This window comes from Chionomys nivalis, chromosome 18 (genome assembly GCF_950005125.1).
Source record: "Chionomys nivalis chromosome 18, mChiNiv1.1, whole genome shotgun sequence".
In the NCBI taxonomy this organism is placed as follows: Eukaryota; Metazoa; Chordata; class Mammalia; order Rodentia; family Cricetidae; genus Chionomys; species Chionomys nivalis.
This window is the reverse complement of record NC_080103.1, coordinates 11,357,416-11,377,435: the sequence shown is the minus strand read 5'-3', so window position 1 is coordinate 11,377,435 and position 20,020 is coordinate 11,357,416. Positions and strand designations below refer to the sequence as shown.

Sequence of the window (20,020 nt, the reverse complement as noted above, 5' to 3'; positions counted from 1 at the left end):
TTGCTGCTCAAGCATGAGGCCCTAGCTCAGGGAGCTCAGTACCCACGTGAAATCTGGGTGTGATGCCTATCACCCTAGCCAGTCGAGACAAATTGATGAGCTTCAGGTTCTGTGAGAGACCCAGCTCAACAAATAAGGTGGAGGCCCAGCAAGATGGAGACTCGTGAATAAGGGAGCTTGCCACCAAGGCTGATGACCTAGCTCCAGAGCCATATGGTAGAAGAGAACAAACCCCCACAAACTGTCCTCTAACTTCTACTTGGGCACGAGCACACAAATGTAAAAATAAGATAGGAAGCAATCCAGGGAAACACCAACGATCAACTTCTGATCAACACACATGCACATTCCTGTACAACTCGTGCACACACCACACATACAAAAAAGTCCAAAGCTGGGCACAACGGGACACCTGTGAGCCCACCAATAAGGAAGCCAAGATGGGGGGATTTCTGCAAGTTCAAGGTCAGCCTGGCCCTTTTGATAAGTTTCAGGCTAGTGTGGACAATAGAGTGAGAGCCTGTCTTAAGGAAACAAAACAAAATTTAAGTCAGTCAAGCTCATGTTGAAACATCTCTGAATTGTTACTTTTATATTGTGATAAAACGCCATGACCAAGGGACTTACAGAAGACTCTTACCTGGGCTTTAAGTCCAGAGGGTCAGAGTCCACGATGGCAGGATGAAGGCATGGTGGCTGGGGCTGGAAGCCTGCCCCAGTGGGGTGGTTTGACAAAAAATGGGCCCCAAAGAGAGTGGCACTATTAGGTGTGGCTTTGTTAAAGTTGATGTGGCCTTATTGGAGGAAGTATGTCACTGTGGAGGTGGTCTTTGAGGTCTTGTATATGCTAAAGTCATGCCCAATGTCTCAGACCACTTCCTGTTGTCTGCAGGATCAAAATAGCAGCTCTTCTTTCAGCACCATGTCTGCCTGCACACCGCCTTGCTCTGTGCCATGATGATAATGGACTAACTCTCTGAACTGTAAACTGCCACCTCTATTAAATGTTTCTTTTATAAGAGTTGCTGTGGTCATGGTGTCTTCTCACAGCAATAAAACACTAACTGAGACACCTAGTGACATCCTCCAAAAAGGCCACACTTTCTAAATTTCCCAAACCTCCATCAGTCAGGGACCAAGTGTTGAAATGCCCAAGGGAAACTGGGACATATTCAAACCATCACAGTCCCTGAAATTTCTTCCCAAGTAGTTAATTCCATTTATAAAAGTCTACACCTATTTCACTGAGTTGTAACATTTAACGCATGCACACGGTGTGCAGAATGTCAAAGGTGGCTGTGGGAAAACGAAAAGAAATTTATTTGGGGCTTTTTTGTTGTTGGTTTTGGTTTTGGTTTTGAGACAGGGTCTTACTGCATAGCTAGGCTGGCCTGGAACTCACTGTGTAGACCAAGCTAACCTGAAACTTTCAGCAATCTTCCAGCTTCTGCTTTACAAATACTAGGATTAAAACATGCTCTGCACACCCAGCAAGGAAACCTGTTTACAGGACTGGCAGGTAAAGCGATCCACACAGTTATGTAAACAAAAGACATATTTACCAGGTCTAGGCTTCTAGCACAGCTGAAATTTTTTTTTAAATATCTATTTATTATGTATACAATGTTCTGTCTGTGTGTATGCCTGCAGGCCAGAAGAGGGCACCAGACCCCATTACAGATGGTTGTGAGCCGCCACGTGGTTGCTGGGAATTGAAGTCAGGACCTTTGGAAGAGCAGGCGATGCTCTTAACCTCTGAGCCATCTCTCCATCCCCACAGCTGAAATTATATGTGTGGAACACTTGAATATAATGTCTGGGACATGATAAACACAAAAGTTACCCCTTCCCTCCTTTCTGTGGTCCAGTATATGGTGTCAGTATCTTGGGTACAGTTTGTCCTGGTAGCTTGAATTCACTTAATGCAGCTAAATGTTCATGCAAGGCTTTTAGTTTCTTCTTACTTATGTTTCAGTTCTTTCAACACTTGAGTATCAATATATTGCCAGTTTCTACATTAAACACAATATATCACAATAAATGGGGCCCAAGTCTGGAAGTATAATCAAAAATAGATTGCTTTTAGCCAGGCAGTAGTAACATACACCTTTCATCCCATTACTTGGGGGGGAGAGGCAAGTGAATCTTTGAGTCTACAAGAGTGAGTCCCAGGACAGCCAGAGCTACACCCTGTCTCAGATAGATAGATAGATAGATAGATAGATAGATAGATAGATAGATAGATAGATAGATAGATAGATAGATAATAGATAAGATGAGCCAACTCCTCCCAGATCCTCCTTACTTCCCTACCAACCCAAATCTACGCTCTTATTAGAAAACAGGCATCTAAAAATAATAAAAATAAGATAAGATAAAAACAAAGCAGAATAGGACAAGACAAGAACAAAAGTCAGAGAACAAAAGAAGTACAGGTGTTAAGACACACATAGAACCATAAAAACAAAACAGATCATAATATATAAACAAGAAATCTGTAAGGGAAAAAATTGCAGACAAAGCATTTTGAAACAAAAAGAAAAAGAAAAAAAACATCCAAAAATACCATTGAGTTTGATTTGTGTTGGCCATCTACTGGGCCTGCCCTTAAGTGTGGTTTGTCTACCCAGTGAGAGTCTGATGGAGAAAGCTATTTTTTCCTTTACAAGAAGTTATCCATTGTAATAGCTTCTAGGTTAGGGGTGCAGTATGTGTCTACTTCCCCTCTCAGTGCTGGGACCCCATCTGGGTTCAACTTGGACCACTCAGATACATGAAGCATGATCTCTGCGTTCATATATACACCGTTCCTGTTGTGCCTAGAAGGCCTTGTTTCCTTGGTGTCCTTACCCGCCCTGGCTCTTGTGACCTTTCCACCTTGTCTTCCACAGAGTTCTCTGAGCCATGAGGAGAGGGTTTGATGAAGACATCCCATGTAGGACCAGATGCTCTAAGACCTGTCATTCTCTGCACGTTGCCCATCTGTGGGTCTCTGTTTGTTCCAGTCTCCTGCAGGTGGCTGAGCAAGGCACAAGCATCGCCACCTTCCTTTAGCAGACAATAGTGTTTGGGTTCCCCCTAGGTCCATGGCCTATCTAGTCTCAGGTTCTTGGCTATCCCAGGAAGTGTCAGGCATGGGTTCCCTCTCATGGAATAGGCTTGATTCCAATCAGACAGTGACAACCTGAAGGAAGGAGAGAACCGGCTTCTCTGACCTCCACAAGTGCATGCCCACCCTACCCCCATATTGACAAAATTAAAAGTGACTATATATATGATAAAAGATCAGTCTCTGCCTTCAAGCTAGTCACCATCACTTATTAAGCATAGTAATGCTGGAAGCCCTGGGTTTGATCCTCGGAACTGCACAAACAGGTAGAACATGGAGGCCAGCTAGTCAGAAGGCCAACATCTGTTTTAGCTACACAAGATTGAGGCTAGCTTGGGTTACATGAAACCCTGCTTTACATTTTTAAGAAATTGTTAGGCTTCTCATGTGGAGAGTAACGAATTTAAACCACTTACTTGCTGATGTGTGTGGGGGTTAAGTTCAGCCTAGGACTGGAGGGGAATAACACACCTATCCAGAAATCATTCAACCTGGGAATTATTGTACCAAACAGAGAAGTCAGAACTCAAGAGGAAATGAGAGTATGTAGCGGGTTTCTTTATGTTTTATGAGCATTACACGCAGGGATTGCCCCCAAAAGTTGTGCCTAAATTTCCCAGCTGGTCTGGAAAATCTGATTTGCAGGGTAGGCACACCGGAAGCTGCACGACTCACGACGCTGGGCCACCAGGGGGCGCCAGGTAAGCGGCGACCAGAGCAGCGCGATGGCTGCGGCACGGTTACTTCTGCGCCTGGCTGGACGCCTAGAGTCAGTAAACTTCACGCAGAGTGTGTGTGGCCTCCTGGGCGCCGGACAGGGACCCGGGCCGTGGCACACGCACTGCAGCTTGGAGCGAGGACAGCTTGTCCTTTCCAGCCATTCATTCCCCGGCGCCTCGGAGAGACTTCCAATCCAGGTCTGGTCAGGGAGCCGGCAGGGAAAGTGAGGGTGGCGGGGCGGGTGGCGATGGGCCAGCTCCCAAAGCGGGCACCTCCAATTTCTTTCTTTCTTTTTTTTTTTTTTTTTTTTTGGTTTTTCGAGACAGGGTTTCTCTGTGGTTTTGGAGCCTGTCCTGGAACTAGCTCTTGTAGACCAGGCTGGTCTCGAACTCACAGAGATCCGCCTGCCTCTGCCTCCCGAGTGCTGGGATTAAAGGCCTGCGCCGGGCTGCACCTCCAATTTCTGAAAGTCCCACCCTGCTTCAAAGCCTTAGCCCGATTAACCCCTTCTTGTCAGAGACCCCCTTTCTGCCCTTTTGTGGCTCTGGACCAGAAGCCTGGGGGCTCCAGGACCGAGCTGCCCACGGATAGAGGTGTGGATGTGGGTGTGGCCATTATTCTTCAGTCCAGTGACCAGACTGTCTTGTTGACCCGAAGGACATGCACTCTCCGCATTTCTCCCAACGTCTGGGTTCCTCCAGGTGAGCACCTAGGAACAGACGCCGTGGAAGACAGTGTCCTTTCCCTCCACATTGCTACTGGGTAGTCAGTCCTGTACAGTGGTTGCCCAAGGTCTGTGTCCACAGCCACAAACTTCCTCTGCCCTCTGGAGGATGGGCTCCCTGGTGGAGACAACCATCGTTCACTATTGGGTCCGTTCTTCTTGCAGGTGGCCACATGGAACTTGAGGAAGAGGTACCAGTCTGCCGACCCAACCAAGAGACCTATGAGTGGGGTCACCTTGGGTGTGGGCTGAGGGACAAAGGGGGTTACACTTTGGACATCCTGACCTGCTCCCTTTGACTCCCAGGTCCTGGAGTGTGGCCTTCGAGAGCTGCAGGAAGAGTGTGGGCTTCAGCTGCCCCTGGCCCAGGTCTCTTGTGTCCTTCTGGGGTTGTGGGAGGTAAGACAGACTTTCAACGACCCCTAAAGCCCACGGAACAACCCTTATCTGCCTTTGCCACTGGGGAAAAGAAACGTGGGTAGTGTGGGTTACCCAAACCACAGCTCTCACCTGCGTCCCTCTTACCTGTTACCTATCACCCACTCCATGGGCGTTGGGCCAGCATTTTATCTCCCTAAAGCTCTACTTACAAAGTTTCAAAAATAGGAATTCTCTCCACATGCTACATTGGTGTTGCTTTGTTTTGTTTTAGTCTGCCTACCCTCCTAGGCTGAACTGGGGTTTCCCCAAATACCATCACCTCATTCTCTATGTTCTTGTGATCTCCCGGGAGTCACAGCAGCAGCTCCAGGTAGGCCTGGCAGTAGAGGACAGGATATAGCACCTGGGACTCCGGACAAGGGGAGATAACAAGCTACAGGTTGCCCTTGCCCCTGGTCTGTCTTCTGCCTCCTCCTAAGTGATGGATCAATATGTCTAACCCCAGGCCCGGATCCAGATAAACCCAAATGAGGTGAGTGCCTTTATGTGGCTGGGGCCAGATGTAGCAACAGCTGTGGCTGCCACAGAAGATGGCACTGAGACACCCAGACTTCTCCAGACCCTACCATCCTCTCTCTGGTAAGAATTTTACTTTAGTTATCGGCATACAACAACATACATGCATATGCATGCATGGGGGAGATTGCAGTTTGAAGTTGCATGTAGCGTGTGGAAGAGATTTAAGAAGCGAGTTGGTCTACTGATAATTAAAAGACCACCTGCATGCCAGGCGGTGGTGGCGCACGCCTTTAATCCCAGCACTCGGGAGGCAGAGGCAGGTGGATTTCTGTGAGTTCGAGACCAGCCTGGTCTACAAGAGCTAGTTCCAGGACAGGCTCCAAAACCAGAGAAACCCTGTCTCAAAAAACAAAACAAAAAAAAAAAGACCACCTGCGATCAAAGGCTCCAATGTTAAGGGTCCACCCTCCAGCTGACTAGCGCTGAAGCCCTTGGTCTGAGCCCCTACTCTCCTATAGGAGAGTCACTTAACCTCCTTGAGTGTTTCCTTTCTGCTGCGTGAGGCTAACACTCGCTCGCCTTATGGGAGGATTAAATGGCCCAACATACTAAAACTGTCATTCTCCAGTGCAACCGAACTGAAGGACGATGGAGGAACGCAGCCTCTGGTCCTGCCTATGTCCACACTCCTGAGGACAACCCCGACCTCAGCGGAGGACAAAGAACGGGTCAGTGCTGGAACCAAGTTTGCTCTCAGGCTCTGGCTGCAACATCTGGGCCGCTGAAGGTAAGGAATGACTCGAGGGCCCCACAGCACTGGCCTGGGGTGGCCTAGCGCTTGCTGTGAATGCCTCCGCTCCCTGCAGGTAAAAGTGATGTTTACATGGAGCCCGGACCAGCAGAGGAAGGATTGGTATCTGTGAGATGGTGGATCTACACGCTTCTGCTGTAAAAACCTGAGACCCAAGTTCAGTGCCTAGAATCTCCTTCTGGCGGCAGGAGGGTGCTACTCCAAAAAGCTGTCCCCTATTGTCCACATGACAAGCAAAGGCACATATGCCCAAATACGCAGCAATAAAAATTTTTAAACGCCTTCTGAAAGTGAAAAGACGGAGCATGGACCCTCTTCCCCACAAACCAGGCCTGGAAATTGAGATACGAAATCACAGAACATTCACAACCTTTATTGTAGGCGAGAACCCTGCTACACCTCTGGGAACAGAAAAGTAAAATCACAACATAGGGCCTTGGCCCTGCAAGGGCCTGAGTCCTGGGAAGGAGAACACAGAGCCCCCACGTCCCACAAAAGGAGCAGAATAATCTAGGCCTGACCACAGGTCACTGGAAGCGTAGGCCCTTGGTTGTTTAGCATAAGAAACTTTGTGAACTTAAATATATAAATAGAGAGACCCAGGCAGTAGGCAGGCCCGAGGCCCTGGGCATCGCAACTAAGGCCTTGTTTCCCTCTCAAGTCAGACTGGGAAGTAAAAGGCAGGAGTGTCATCTTTGGATAATTTTGGGTTTTCTTATTTATGTACAAAAAAGAAATCTGCAACCCAAAATAGAGTTCTCTGTCCTTCTCTGAAGCTTCATGTCTTAGATCTGCCTGCCACCGGTGTGGCCAAAGAGAATGTAACAGACATGAAAAGGACAGACAGACAGGTTTGGGAAGGGAAGGCGTCCTGCGGGCCAGCAAAGTGCCTTTTCCCCAAGAGGCCGTAGACCTGGTAAAGTCTGAGGATCCCCCTCTTCCTTCAGCTCCTCTCTCTCCATCTGCCTCCCACTGCCTAGGTCACCATACCCAAAGGAATGTGCAACCATCAAAATACTTCCAAAAACAGACCCCAACACCCTTTAAAACAGGTTAAATGTTAACCCTTTGAGAACCGGCCTTATTAGGCAGAGATAAGACCAAAAGTATGTATCCATGGAAGGCCTGGTCTGGCCTCTGGCCAAAGACCCCTGAGGGATCAGGGTAGCCAGGGGTTGGGAACCCACAGCACACCTGCTCAGTGCTGGGGGGGCAGAGAAGGTTTCGTAATCCAAGTAACTCAATCCAAGGAAATGACATCCGACCGACAACCAGTCAAAGAGGGACCTGAAGGCAAGGGTCCACCGTGCCCTTCCCTCAAGGAACTGCTGGGAGCCACAATGCTGCTGACACGGCCAGGAGGGGGCACTGGAGTGGCGCTGCGGTGAGAGCTCCCCAGTGTGGGGGCCAGTGGGCCCAGGAAGTGGGAAGGGGTTCCCCGGTACTGGAAGAAGTGGCCGAGGGTGTCCTGTTCATCTAGCGAGGTGATGACAGAAGGGCCGTAGTGCTGGGGAATGAAGAGCACAGCTGCTGTTTCCCTTGCTTGCCACTTCCCAGCACTCATCCGGGAACTGTTTTGTGGGTACCAACCCTCATGATCTCAAGGCATTCTTGAGAAGAAAAGAGGGGGGCCTCGCCAACTCTGCCCTACTTCCCCAGACCATTCCCCGTGCCTTGCCTTAGACAGCCCCTCCGGATGCCCAGTTCTTGGCCTCGTGGGTGTTGGCAGTGTGCGGGACATCTACTAGGAAAGGCTCTACCTACATGCAGGGGGAGTAGGCAGAGAGAGCTGCATGGCAGGAGCCAGGAAGGCACAGGTGTGAACATGCAGTGCCAGTGGGAATAGGGAGATAAGCTGCTACGCTCTCCTCCCACGGGAAAGCATTTGAAATCCCTAGGGAAACTGGGCAGGGAAAGACAATGCCATCAGTATCAAGAAAGGAATCTTCTGAGGTCTGACTACTTACCTGACTCTCAGTCTGAAGGAAAGAAAATAAATCTAAACCTGGTGGAAAAGGAAAAATCACAATCAACCCCCTTCTAACTCCTTCACCACAAGAAAACATCCCCCTACCCAGGCTCCGCAAAGAAACAGGTCTAGAGAGGGTATAATAGGGCGGGACCCCATCCCCCACTTATGTGTGTTATACCTTGGATGTCAGGTCCCAGTGGGAAGGCAGGTGGGTACTCATGTAGTGGAAGGCTGGACAGGAAATCACTGCCCAGGGTGCCCATCGCAGGGCTCCGCAGCACCGAAGATGGCTGGTGACCAGATGTCAGGACTCTGGGGGAAGGGAAGGAGCTGGAGAAGCTAGCCAAGCACAGGTGCCCATGGTCAGGTCCCGGTTCATCCTCCCTTCCCTGTCCCGAGGCCCGCCTATGAGCCGATAGCAGTTCTGCCCTCCTATCCCCTCGCCTTTCCTCATACCCTTTGCCTCCATGAAGGGCGGGGATGGTGGCCGAGGTGACAGGGCAGTGCTTCTTGGTCGGGGGCAGATCTTCCTCATCTGAGGAGCTTTCCATTGTCAAGTCAATAACTTCAACCCTCTTCTTATTCTCTGATGGATTCCCCTCCTGAACTGGGCTATACTGGAGGCCTGGGGTGGTTAAGAAGACTGTGTCTCAGAAAAAGGGCCACCCGTGATCTAGCTCATTTGGGAAGCAGGGGGTCACTCACCATCCAGCCCATACCCTGGCGGGGGGCAAACCTCAGATGCCTCCTTCTTAGGTTTCATTGGACACCAGGATCCATCTTCCATGAACTGGATCTCATCACAATCCGAACAGGAATTAAGAATTTCCATGAATAAACTAGGGGAAGAAGACATGGGAATTCACTGCAACAGCAGTCAGTGTTCTGAGACTCACTTCCTGTACCGCAGTGTCCTCATCTGTACTACGCGCCTAACTGGCCCTCTCTGAGTCGCTGCAACAGCAATAAAGCATTGGCTGGGGCTGTAGCTTAATAATAGACTCGCTTAGCATGCAGGCCCCAAGCTTGATAATAGCATTGTGGGGGCAAGTATGCAAAAGAGCTTCACAGTTCAGACAGGGTTTCTCTGTGTAGCACTGGCTGTCCTGGAACTCACTCTGTAGACCAGGCTGGCCTTGAACTCAGAGATCCACCTGTTTCTACCTCCCTAAGTGCTGGGATTAAACGCATGTGCCACCAGGTCCAGCAAACTTCACAAATTTTCAGTGCAGGCTTAACCTTCTCAAAAGACAATGTGAGAGCCCTAATGGAGGTTGTACAAGGAGATTAAGACTACTTAATGAGATCTGGTGCCCTCTTCTGGTCCACAGGACATGTAGACAAAACACTGTATACTTAATAAATAAATAAATCTTTAAAAACAAAAAAAAAGAAAGTGTCAGGGCATGCACTTAGGAAAAAAAAACTTAAGCCGGGCGGTGGTGGCACACGCCTTTAATCCCAGCACTTGGGAAGCAGAGGCAGGTGGATCTCTGTGAGTTCGAGACCAGCCTGGTCTACAAGAGCTAGTTCCAAGACAGGCTCCAAAACCACAGAGAAACCCTGTCTCGAAAAAAACCAAAAAAAAAAAAAACAAAAAAAAAACCTTATTATACCAATCTAATAAATGCCATTTGTAACAGCAAAAATAAAAAGGACCGTGACTTGTGACTTGCTAAGCACAGTGGGAAGCTCAGATAGCTGTTATCGGCAGCATATCGGGACAATTCACCGTTTATTCTGCCACTTGCTAATGCGACCTTCCAGGTTTATCGTCTGGAAGGGCGGCACTCATGCTGTGGGCTGTTATGAGGACTGAGAAAATGCTGAGCATGATGTCTTCCCTAAGTCCTTGATGTCACTCACACATGGATGACTGAAGGAGATGAGGGTGAGGGCTGGAGTAAGGAAGCCATAAAGAGGGGGGCACCTAAGTGACTGTCCTAGGAGAGGGGGAAGCAGCGAAGCCTTACCCGTCAATGATAAGGGATTCATAGGGAGCCTTCTTATCGCACACAGGACATGTCCACGTTGGCTTCTTCTCATTCATCTGTAGATAAAGGGCGGCATCGAAGCTTTGCAGATGGGCACAGGTAAGGGCGCGGCATGGGACAGTCAGGCGCATCTTTCCTAGCTGATGAGAGCAGAGGTCAGGCGAGAAAACTTAGCTCTAGCATCCTTAGGAACCCTCTTCAGACTAACCCAACCCTCCTCCCACTTCCTTTCGCCCCGTGTACCCACCGGGCACATGAGTGACACCCGGAGACTCGTAGTAGCCACCTCACTGTCAGGGTCAGCGGTCAGTTTCTCCTTGACTGAAACAAGAGTGAGGCCAGAGCAATGGGGTCAGCGAGGCTGGAAGCAGCCTGGAAGCAGAGAGGCCGCTGAGCATTGTCTTTGGGGGCCCGTGGCACGGGTCAGGAGCGGATCTAGATCTAGAAGGTTGGGTATGGAGGAGAGATTTCTCCAAACCTGAAGATCTTTAATCACCGCAAGGTGAAATGTGGGCTATGTTTGGGATGATCTAGACGGAGGGGAAGCATCGCGTGAGGATTAGGTTGTGGGCTATGTTTGGGATGATCTAGACGGAGGGGAAGCATCGCGTGAGGATTAGGTTGTGGGCTATGTTTGGGATGATCTAGACGGAGGGGAAGCATCGCGTGAGGATTAGGTTGTGGGCTATGTTTGGGATGATCTAGACGGAGGGGAAGCATCGTGAGGATTAGGTTGAATGAACTTTAGGGCTTTTCAGTACAGAGAACTGTATCTTAGTAGGGGTGGACCTAGGGTCTTGGAGATGCAGAAGAGTTGTGTGATTGGGAATGCAAAGCTATTTGCATTGCTTGAGGATCTAATTCCTCACCCGCAGAGACTGAGAAGCACAGGGGAGAGAGACAGCTGGAGATCTCCTAAGAGAGTTTGTGATAAAGTCTGGAGGGCAGCAGGAACCCCTGACCCCAAGGTGGGCAGAGGAAAAGGCTGGTACTCACTCAGTGCCCGGGAATGGTCTGGATTCCGGATGCCCTTCGCTCTGAGTTTTTGTAGAAGGGTCCCTGCGGTCAGCTGCCTCACCAGGTACACAGACAAGGAGTAATTCTACTTGGGGAAGGGGGAGGGGAAGTTAGTTGCTGCTTCCTGGCTCCCCTTCCCCACAGGCTTTGTCTTACGAGGATCAGAGACGGTGGCCTTAAGCGGAGAGGCCCATAAAGAGCAAGATGGATCCCCAACCCCAAACTAGAAGGCTCCCCTGCAGCCTCTGCAGGCCTTCTGGCTATGCTCACCCGTCCAAACTCAGATGACCAATTAACCACAATGGTGTTGGGAACCGTGGCTGAGAGCCGAGCCAGGGACGTGATGTTGATTGGGCGGCTGGGCCTCTTGGGCTCAGCTCCATTCTTGGTTGGGGGGAGGTAACCCTGAGGAAGGGAGGGACTTGTTAGAGACAGAGTGCTGGGAAGGGGTTCAACTCTCAGAAACCCTGTCTCAGATTACTCTGGAGGGAGGCCAGCTCTCTCAGGAGCAAAAGAGTAGAGATCTACTCTGAGGTGGCAGCTGTGCTGAAACATGGGCCCTACACGGGTGTGTGTGTGTGTGTGTGTGTGTGTGTGTGAGGGGGGTTCACTTCCGGGGGGAGGAGCTTATTTATCAACCAAGGAACCAGGAACCCCAATCACTGGGTCCCAGGGAACAACAGGGACGGTCCTCACCTTCCACTCTCATCTGCTGTCATAAGCTCTTAGAAGTCTTTTCTACACTTTTGTGTCAAACTAGTGCCCCTCGCCTGGGTTCCGACGAGAATTATTCAGCCCTCTTTTATTTTACTCATTTTTTACTAATTCTTTGAGAATTTCACACACATGTTCCAATCCTATTCACGATTCTTCCCAGAACCACCCATTCCTGTACTCACCCAACTCCGAGTCCCCCCTTATTGACATATCAGGTAGAGTTTGTGTTGCCCAAATACTCTTGGATGTGTGGCCTTCCACAGAGGTATGGTCGGCCTACAAGTCAGCCCTATACTCTCTAGATTATACTGATTCTTCCAGTAAACTAAGCAACTACTACACAGCGGGCACTGTGCTCAGCATATCTTTTCACAAAAGGTTTTTACTTAACGTTTGTTGCCAAAAGGAAAGAACCTTTACCTACCGGCAGGGGGCAGAGTTTCCCATTAACCTTGACAAAGAGGTTAGGGGGGAAATAGTCCTCCTGCGGGCAGCTGGTCTCACAGAGACAGAACCTGGTGGGAAAGGACAGGATGAACAGGTAAGTGTCGATTTTCTGAGATGAATGAGCACTGAAGCGGGGAACTCTAGAAAAGAAGTCAGAGATAATGTGCAGCCCCCAGCATCCCAAAGAGTCCCAGGGCCAGAGTGGTCTGGGCAGGACCAGGAGAAGAGTATGTCACCTCCCTATTTAGCACCGGTCCTTGTTAAGCAGCAGCTCACCTTAGCTGCACCTGTATAGTATAATCGCACTTGGCTCCCGGCAGAACCTCCCTGCAACAAAAAAGAAACGTCAGTTCAGAGGGTGGAGATGGACAGAGAGAAAGATGTCCAGGGCACAGACAGAAGACAGGCAAAAGAATGAGAGACAAAGAACAGAGAAGAAAGGCAGAGGCTGAGGCCAGGGGACAGTCCCCACAGCCGAGGCAGGGACAGGAGAGATGTACCTGGACGTGAGGATCTGCTGCACCTGCTGTGGGGTGAGCGCAAAGGTAAAGTGTGCTTCCTCAAACCTCTGGCTGGAGGTGGACGCTGAGGACACAAAGACACAGTCACTCCCAAGCCCAGGCCTGAGAAGCCACCTGCTCCCATCCCAGACCGCTGGGACTAAAACCTCAGAGGAGAGAAACAAACACAGTCCAGAAAGGGACTCTGAGGGACCACAGCCAACCTTACCTAGGGTGGTGGGCCGGATGAGCTCCCCATAGACTTCATAGAAGGGCAGCGGTTTCATGGTGACATCGGGGTGCACAGGCTGGGGCAGAGGAGGATGCAGGTCCACCTCCCGCTTAGGGCCCAGCAAGGTGCCAGGAGTTAGAAGGGAGGGAGGAATGGGAGGTAGAGAGCCGGGGGAGCCTACAGGAGAGGCGCCAGGGGGCAAGGAGAGCAGCGGGAAATCAGAGGGCGCCAGGCTCTTCCGGGGAAAGCGGCGGCGGTAAAGCTCTTTGATCTTCATCTGGACACTGGGGGCACAGTTGGACTTGAGGAGGTGCAGGGCCTTAGCCAGGAGCTCGTGCTTCCGTCCACTCTTGTTCCGGCCGGCGAAGCCAAGGAGCACTTGGAGCTCAGACACTCGGAAACTCATCACCATGTGCTGGAGAAAAGAGCCCAGAAATGATACCCAGTCACAAAGGCCTATCCTGCTGATGACAGACGCTGAGCTCCTGGGGGAGGGGGGCTGAATCCACAGGGACTACCTAGCCCCATCCCCACCCCTAATCCAGACATTCCCTTAAGCTGATTATAGTCTCTCCAGGGTTCAAACTCTCAGGGTGTTCCTAGCCTCCTGGGAAAAGCATAGGACGGTAGAAGAGAAGGATTGGGGCAGGGAGCCCCAGGAGGAAGAAAGAAGCCAGGCGGCTAGCCGATTGTGTCTCCCTGCCCATCCCTCCCACTCACCTCAATCCACCTCTATTCTCCCCATATCTCTGAATTGAAGCTTTTATGGTAAGGGATTTAAATCAGAGTTGAACACTCCATCTTTATCACCACCACCCCGCCCCTGTGCACGCAAGCGCGCGTGCGCAAACACACACATACAACTTTTTTTTTTTTTCGAGACAGGGTTTCTCTGTAGTTTTTGGTGCCTGACCTGGAACTAGCTCTTGTAGACCAGGCTGGCCTCGAACTCACAGAAATTCGCCTGCCTCCCGAGTTCTTGGGATTAAAGGCGTGCACCACCACCCGGCGCACATAAAACTTTTTACATTATTTATGTACCCACACTCCTCTAGTCCTGTTTTACTAGAAGGAAGCTACCAAAACTTGTGGGGGAGAGGGGATCCACAGGTCTAGGTAACTGGCCTGAATTCCTCCATCTGTCTTGCTTCTCTCCCTCATACATGGCATACATACCCACAGGGGTGGAAACCAGGGCAGATTTCTCAACAGAGACCCCAGGAGAATGAGACTGGTGTCCATGGACCCGGACACAGACGCAAGGTTTATTATTATTATTATTATTATTTTGTTTGGTTGGTTCTGGTTATTTGAGATAGGATTTCTCTTTGTACCTTGGTTGTCCTGGAACTCACTCTGTAGACCAGGCTGGCCTTGAACTCACAGAGATCCGCCTGCCTCTGCCTCCCTAGTGTGTGTGCCATCACTGCCCAGCTCAGAAGTAAGCTCTTCAAGGGTGATGATGACCCAGTGGCTGTCCAGCACAAGGATGGGGCAAAGCCAGAAGATGGGCGATGAAGGTCTACGTTCTGAGGGGGGTCCTCCCAAGGGGTTCCCTGAAGACTGGAGGGGGTGGGGCAAGACCTCGCTCCTTGTAGGGCTCCCTTCTGTGAATGCCTAGAAGCCCTAGTCATGGGGCAGGACAGAAGCTCTCCAAGTTCTTTTCCTCTTCGACTCCTTTTCAGGAACTTAAGGAGAACCTTCTCCATTCTTAGCTCCTCCTACTTGTTTTTATTTCTCCATCGGCTTTATAAATCATTTTTCCATCCTATGGTTTACATTACTCCACCTCTCTCCAACGACAGCGCCTCACCAAGCCGGTTCCTCCTTCTCAGTCATCAGGATGCTCCTGCCCCATCCCTTGAAGTACACTCCCATACGGCCCCGCCCCCTGCGTCTCAGCTGCCAGCTGGTACTTCCCAGGGCTCAGATGCCAACAGCAGCCCCAAAGCCTCCATCCTGAGCTGCAGGTCCCCGGGAGCCCGGCAACCTTCGGCCCTCGTCTCGGAGCCCATCCCTACGTCTCCCGCTTACTGCCTCATCCCTCGGCCTCACGGACTCGCCCCTACGCCTCGGGAGCAGCTCTCGGTCGCCCGACACGACCCTGGAACCACCTACTCCGCAAAGCGGCCACTGCCCACGTCCCCGCCCCCTGTGCCTCGGCCCCCAGCGGTGACCATCTCCCCCCCCCGCCCCACCCCTGCATCTGCCCCGCGGCCCCGCCCCCGGGGTGCCGCCGCAGCCCCTTCTGCCCGCCGCCGCTGCCCGCGCATCCCTGCAGCCCGTCCCCGACACGTCGCCCGCGCCCACCCCGGCCCGCGGCGCCCAGCCCGGTCGCCTCCCCGCCTCGGCGCGCAGCCGAGCGAGTCCTGACGGGGCTGGGGGAGGGGGCAGGTACCTTTAACTCGCCCAGCTCCGCCATCTTGAGACATCGCAGGCGCCCCAGCCCGAGCCGGAGCTCAGGCCCAGGGACCGGCGCAAACTCTCCGCCCCGGCGCCGGCCGCAAAGGCCGCCTGCTCCGCCCCGTCCGGCCCCCTACACCTCCCCTTCCCGGCCCCGCCCGCCGGGCTCCGGACCGCCGCCGGCCTCGCCCCTTCTTCCGCAGCCCAGCCGCCCCGGCGAGTCTTCGGCCGGCCGGCCGGCGACGCGATGACCCCGCGGGCAGTGTGCGGCGCAGGGATCGCGGGCCCTGCGGGTAACGAAGAGGAGGCGGGCCCGGAGGGACGGGCTTTTAGGGAGCCCCGGGTACTTGAAAGATGGAGGGAAAAGTATCCGGAACTGCCGGAGCTCCAAGAAATGGGGGAGGGGCGGCGAAGTTGGAGCCCTTGTCCCCCGGAGCTGCAAGTTTAGCCAGCGAAAGCCCAGAGTTCTGGCAAGTCCGGGAGTGATGCGCTCCGGCCCGTTTTAGCGAAGTTGGGGACTTGAGAACTGTCAGGGACGGGTGTTGCCGATCCTTCTCCTCCTCCCCCGAACCCACAGCAACTACGAGCGTAGCTCCTGCTGGCGCCACCCGACTCGAGGCTTGACCGCAACAAAGTTGGGTGCGGAAGGGAAAGACTGACCTGCAGAGTCGCGGGGGTGTGGGCCCCGGTGCGGAAAGGGCTCGCGCCGCTCCCGCAGGCTGCACAGCCGGGCTTCGGTCCGGTCGCTGGACGCTGCAGCCGCAGCTCCGCCCGGGCCAGAGCTCCGCCCGGCCGAGCGTTGCTGCTGAGGCCGCCCCCTCCAGGAGAAGCCCGCCAGGACCTCGGAGAGGGGAGAGAGGCGGAGCCCAGAGCCGAGCGGGAGCTGTTAACTCCTGGGAGCGTCTAGGAGAGAGGAGACGAGGCGTCCAGACTCTCAGTAACTCTGTGATCCCTTGCCGAGTGTAAAGACGGCGCTGGGCGGGGAGGCAAGAGTGTGTGCACTGGGAGCCTGATTTTTTAAAGAGGGTCTAGGATGAGGTCTCCATCTGCCTAGGGGGAAGCCTGGGCTACCAATGGATAATAAACAATTCAAACCCTACAGATAGATGGCCCTCTCATCCCCGACCTCCAAATATGATCACAGTAACTAGGGGCCCCACCATTTTGGTGTCGTTCATAACGAACACAGGGAAGGAACACATACAATCCTGCCCCCCTTTGAAATACCCACTCCCTCCTCCAAAGCTCTGCCCCCTCCCTCAGTGGGCCCTATCACAACCAAACTGGCCACTCACTTGGTAACCAAAAAAAGTAGTTGATTTCTTTTTTTTTGTTTTGTTTTGTTTTTGTTTTTCGACACAGGGTTTCTCTGTAGTTTGGGGACTTATCCTGGAACTAGCTCTAGTAGACCAGACTGGCTTCGAACTCACAAAGATCTGCCTGCCTATACCTTCTGAGTACTGGGATTAAAGGCCAGGGCCATTGCGCCCCGCATGAGTAATTTTATTCCATAAACATAACTACTTTAGGGAAGTGAAGTGTGCCATATACTAGCTATAGTCGTTTGGGGCCTACGGGATAATGTCATTGTCCATTAAATATTTGACAAGGGGGGGAGATGAGTATTAAAGTGCTAATCAGGGATTGTTAGGTGCTGGGGGCTTAAAACCTTTCAAAAAAAAAAGCTCAGTCTACAGCAGAGGCAAGTTGTTATACAAACAATGAGCATGCAAAAAATTAAAAGCTTTAACAAATACTAGGAATAATCCCATTTAGTTTAAGCCTTCAGTGTAATCCTTCCCATGAGCACCAGTCCAAGCTGCAAGTCTTCCAGTGCTAACAGTATTCCTAGGTACCCAATAGACCGCAGTTGACTATTTCTGGATTTTGTTCCTCATGAAATGAGCACCCTCTCCTAACGCTGGGCCTGGAAGCGCAGTAATCTTTGCTGCCTGAGATGATGGGCCCCTCAAGCTAAACTGAGACTAAGTATTTGGCCCTAAATCCCATCTGCTGCCTCCAGCATCTGGGTCTTAATCAGGCCCTAATGCTTTTTGTCTGTTCTGGGAGTGGAACCCCGAACCTTGTACATGCCAGGCACCTTGTACATGCAGGCAAAGGCTGTGCCGCTGAGCTACTGGCACGGTCATCTGAGCTCATCGATGATCCCTATTTTTTTGTTTCTCCTTAAACTTGATATCCCTTTTTATCCAAGACTTTGTGACCCTAGACCCCAGATGAATAGGTATAGAAAAGTAAATGTATAAATCAGATATTCACTGACAATAAACTATAAAGAAATTTCCTTCCCCTCTCTTCCCTCCCCAGATAGGGTTTCTCTGAGTTAACAACCCTGGCTGTCCTGGAACTTGCTCAGTAGACCAGGCTGGCCTCAAACTTGCAGAGATCTACCTATCTCTGCCTCCTGAGTGATGCCATTAAAGGCGTGTGCCACCACTGCCCAGCTATAAAGGAATTTCTAATTCTTTGATGTACATATAACTTTACCATTTATTAAAGATGAAAGTAGCCATGTATGGTGGCATATACCTTTAATAAAGTGCTTTTTGTTTGTTTTAATGAAATTCAAGTTAGAAACTCAGAGCAAATTTTTAAAAACCAAACTTTCTAACAATGCAATCCAAAGATATACTAATTTGACACATACTAAGGAGTGATGATAGGAAAATATTTAAAATATTTATTTTCCATAATTAAGTCATTATGTTTCTATAAAAACAGAAAATATTGTCAATACTTGAAATTTATGTATGTCAGTTATACCTCAACAAAGCTATAAAAATATACTACAGAGAATAAGCCTCATCTTAATTGTTGGTAATATAATGAAAGAGGGTCTCCTTAAAGTGTTAATTTGTAATTGGACATGTCTCCCATCTGTAATCCCAGCATACCGAGGATTGGCAAAGCAGCTTGCTTGAGGTCATCCTGATCTACATGGTGAATTCCACTGCAGCCAAAAATATATGATAAGACCAGTCTCAAAACAAAATTAAAAATTAGCTGGGTAGGGTACTTCATGCCTTTAATCCCAGTACTCGGGAGGCAGAAGCAGGCAGATCACTGTGAGTTTAGGACAGCCAGGGCTATGTAGTGAGACTTGTCTCAAAAAAAAAAAAATTAATTTGAGCCCTTGGGAGATGAAGGCATGAAGAGCAAGAGTTGCAGGTCAAGCAGGATGTGATGGAGGACCACCAATCCCAGTTTTTCAAAGGCGGAAGCGGGCAGATCTCTGTGAGTTTGAGGCCAGCCTGGTCTATAGATCTAGTATAGATCTAGTTACAGGACAGCCAGGGCTACACAGAGAAACCCTGTCTAAGGAAGAAAAAAAAAAAAGAGTTCAAAGCCAATCTGAACTACTTGAAACCCTGTCTTAAAAAAAAGGGGGGAGGAAAGTGTAGTAAGACGGCTCAGTCAGTAAAGGTGCCTGCTGACCTGAACCCACTCTGTCCACATGGTCAAGAGAGAGGACTAACTTCTAAAAGTCATCATGGAACCTCACACACGCCAGGATAAACATAAATGACAATAATAAAAGATAAATTAAGACTGGGGTTAGAGGTTTAGTTCAGTGATAGAGCGTGTGCCTGGAACCTTGGGTTCTGTTCCAGTGTCATACAGGGCTAACAGAAAACTGGGGTACCTCAACTTCATCCTCTTGGCAAGCTCTGCTGATAAGAACCCCGGCTGAGATTCAGCTTGGTGGTAGCACACCTGCCTCAGATGCCTAAGGCCCTGGGTGTACTCCCCAGTTCTCGGCTTGTTTTGTTGTTGTTGTTGTGAGTCACAAGCATTACACAGTAAAGGTACAGCTGACAGAACTATAGACAGATCCACAAGGGTACGATCTGGTGGAGAACCCAGTTTGCAGAGCCTCAAGAACACCTGTCTTTCGGATAGTCGCTGTCAGTTCTGTAGAGATCTTGTGAGGCCGTGGCTCTTCTCCCTTCCATAATGGGATTCATCCCAAAATACCCCAGCAACGTATAAATCATTCGTTGAGATAACTTCCTTCTGTACAGGCAACTGGATATCCTTCTCCATTTTTCCACGCTACAGAGCCCTGATGTGAAAGCATTCACTCAGGCAAACCTTTGTTCTCATAGTTAAATCTACCTAAAGCTACTCCCCCACAACTCTCCTTATTGACAAGAAGAGCTCTGAGCAGGAGACACTGAGCAGGGAAACAGTCTGTCTGCTCTTATTGCTAAACAGGTCTGGGTGGCCCTGAATTCTCTAACAGACAACTCTGGAGAGTGTAACCCACTGGCCTTTGCTCTACCCTAACGAGCTGTTAATATTCTGTACTGTAGAAGGAGCTGCGGGCTGTGTTCCGCCACCCAGCTCCTGGCCACCAGCTAGCTTTATACCCGAATTAACAACACACAAACTGTATTCTTTTAATCACTGCTTGGCCCATTATATCTAGCCTCTTCTTGACTAACTCTCGCAC

The 20,020-nt window shown here is 50.6% G+C and overlaps 2 protein-coding genes across 3 annotated transcripts; one reads left to right on the top strand and one right to left on the bottom strand.

Moving 5' to 3' along the window:
• Window positions 1-80: 80 nt before the first annotated feature.
• Nudt17 (nudix hydrolase 17) lies at window positions 81-6,785 on the top strand. Its single transcript, XM_057793750.1, has 8 exons — window positions 81-4,026; window positions 4,347-4,530; window positions 4,719-4,744; window positions 4,860-4,952; window positions 5,206-5,304; window positions 5,440-5,573; window positions 6,082-6,240; window positions 6,320-6,785. The coding sequence occupies exons 1-7, from the start codon at window positions 3,835-3,837 to the stop codon at window positions 6,236-6,238; spliced, it is 885 nt and encodes a 294-aa protein (XP_057649733.1). The 5' UTR covers window positions 81-3,834; the 3' UTR covers window positions 6,239-6,240; window positions 6,320-6,785.
• Window positions 6,610-16,405, bottom strand: Pias3 (protein inhibitor of activated STAT 3). Of its 2 annotated transcripts, none has more exons than XM_057793745.1 (14): window positions 16,207-16,405; window positions 13,141-13,558; window positions 12,912-12,996; window positions 12,688-12,738; window positions 12,389-12,479; window positions 11,518-11,652; window positions 11,227-11,332; window positions 10,478-10,551; window positions 10,210-10,370; window positions 8,942-9,075; window positions 8,693-8,861; window positions 8,415-8,548; window positions 8,232-8,269; window positions 6,610-7,771 (listed from the first exon to the last, which is right to left on the bottom strand). In XM_057793745.1, exons 2-14 carry the CDS (start codon window positions 13,553-13,555, stop codon window positions 7,505-7,507), a joined length of 1,860 nt encoding a protein of 619 aa, XP_057649728.1. In that variant the 5' UTR covers window positions 13,556-13,558; window positions 16,207-16,405; the 3' UTR covers window positions 6,610-7,504. The 2 variants fall into 2 exon arrangements, with proteins under 2 accessions (XP_057649728.1, XP_057649727.1); XM_057793744.1 differs by lacking the exon at window positions 16,207-16,405 and adding an exon at window positions 15,542-15,778.
• Between the last annotated feature and the right edge of the window lie 3,615 nt (window positions 16,406-20,020).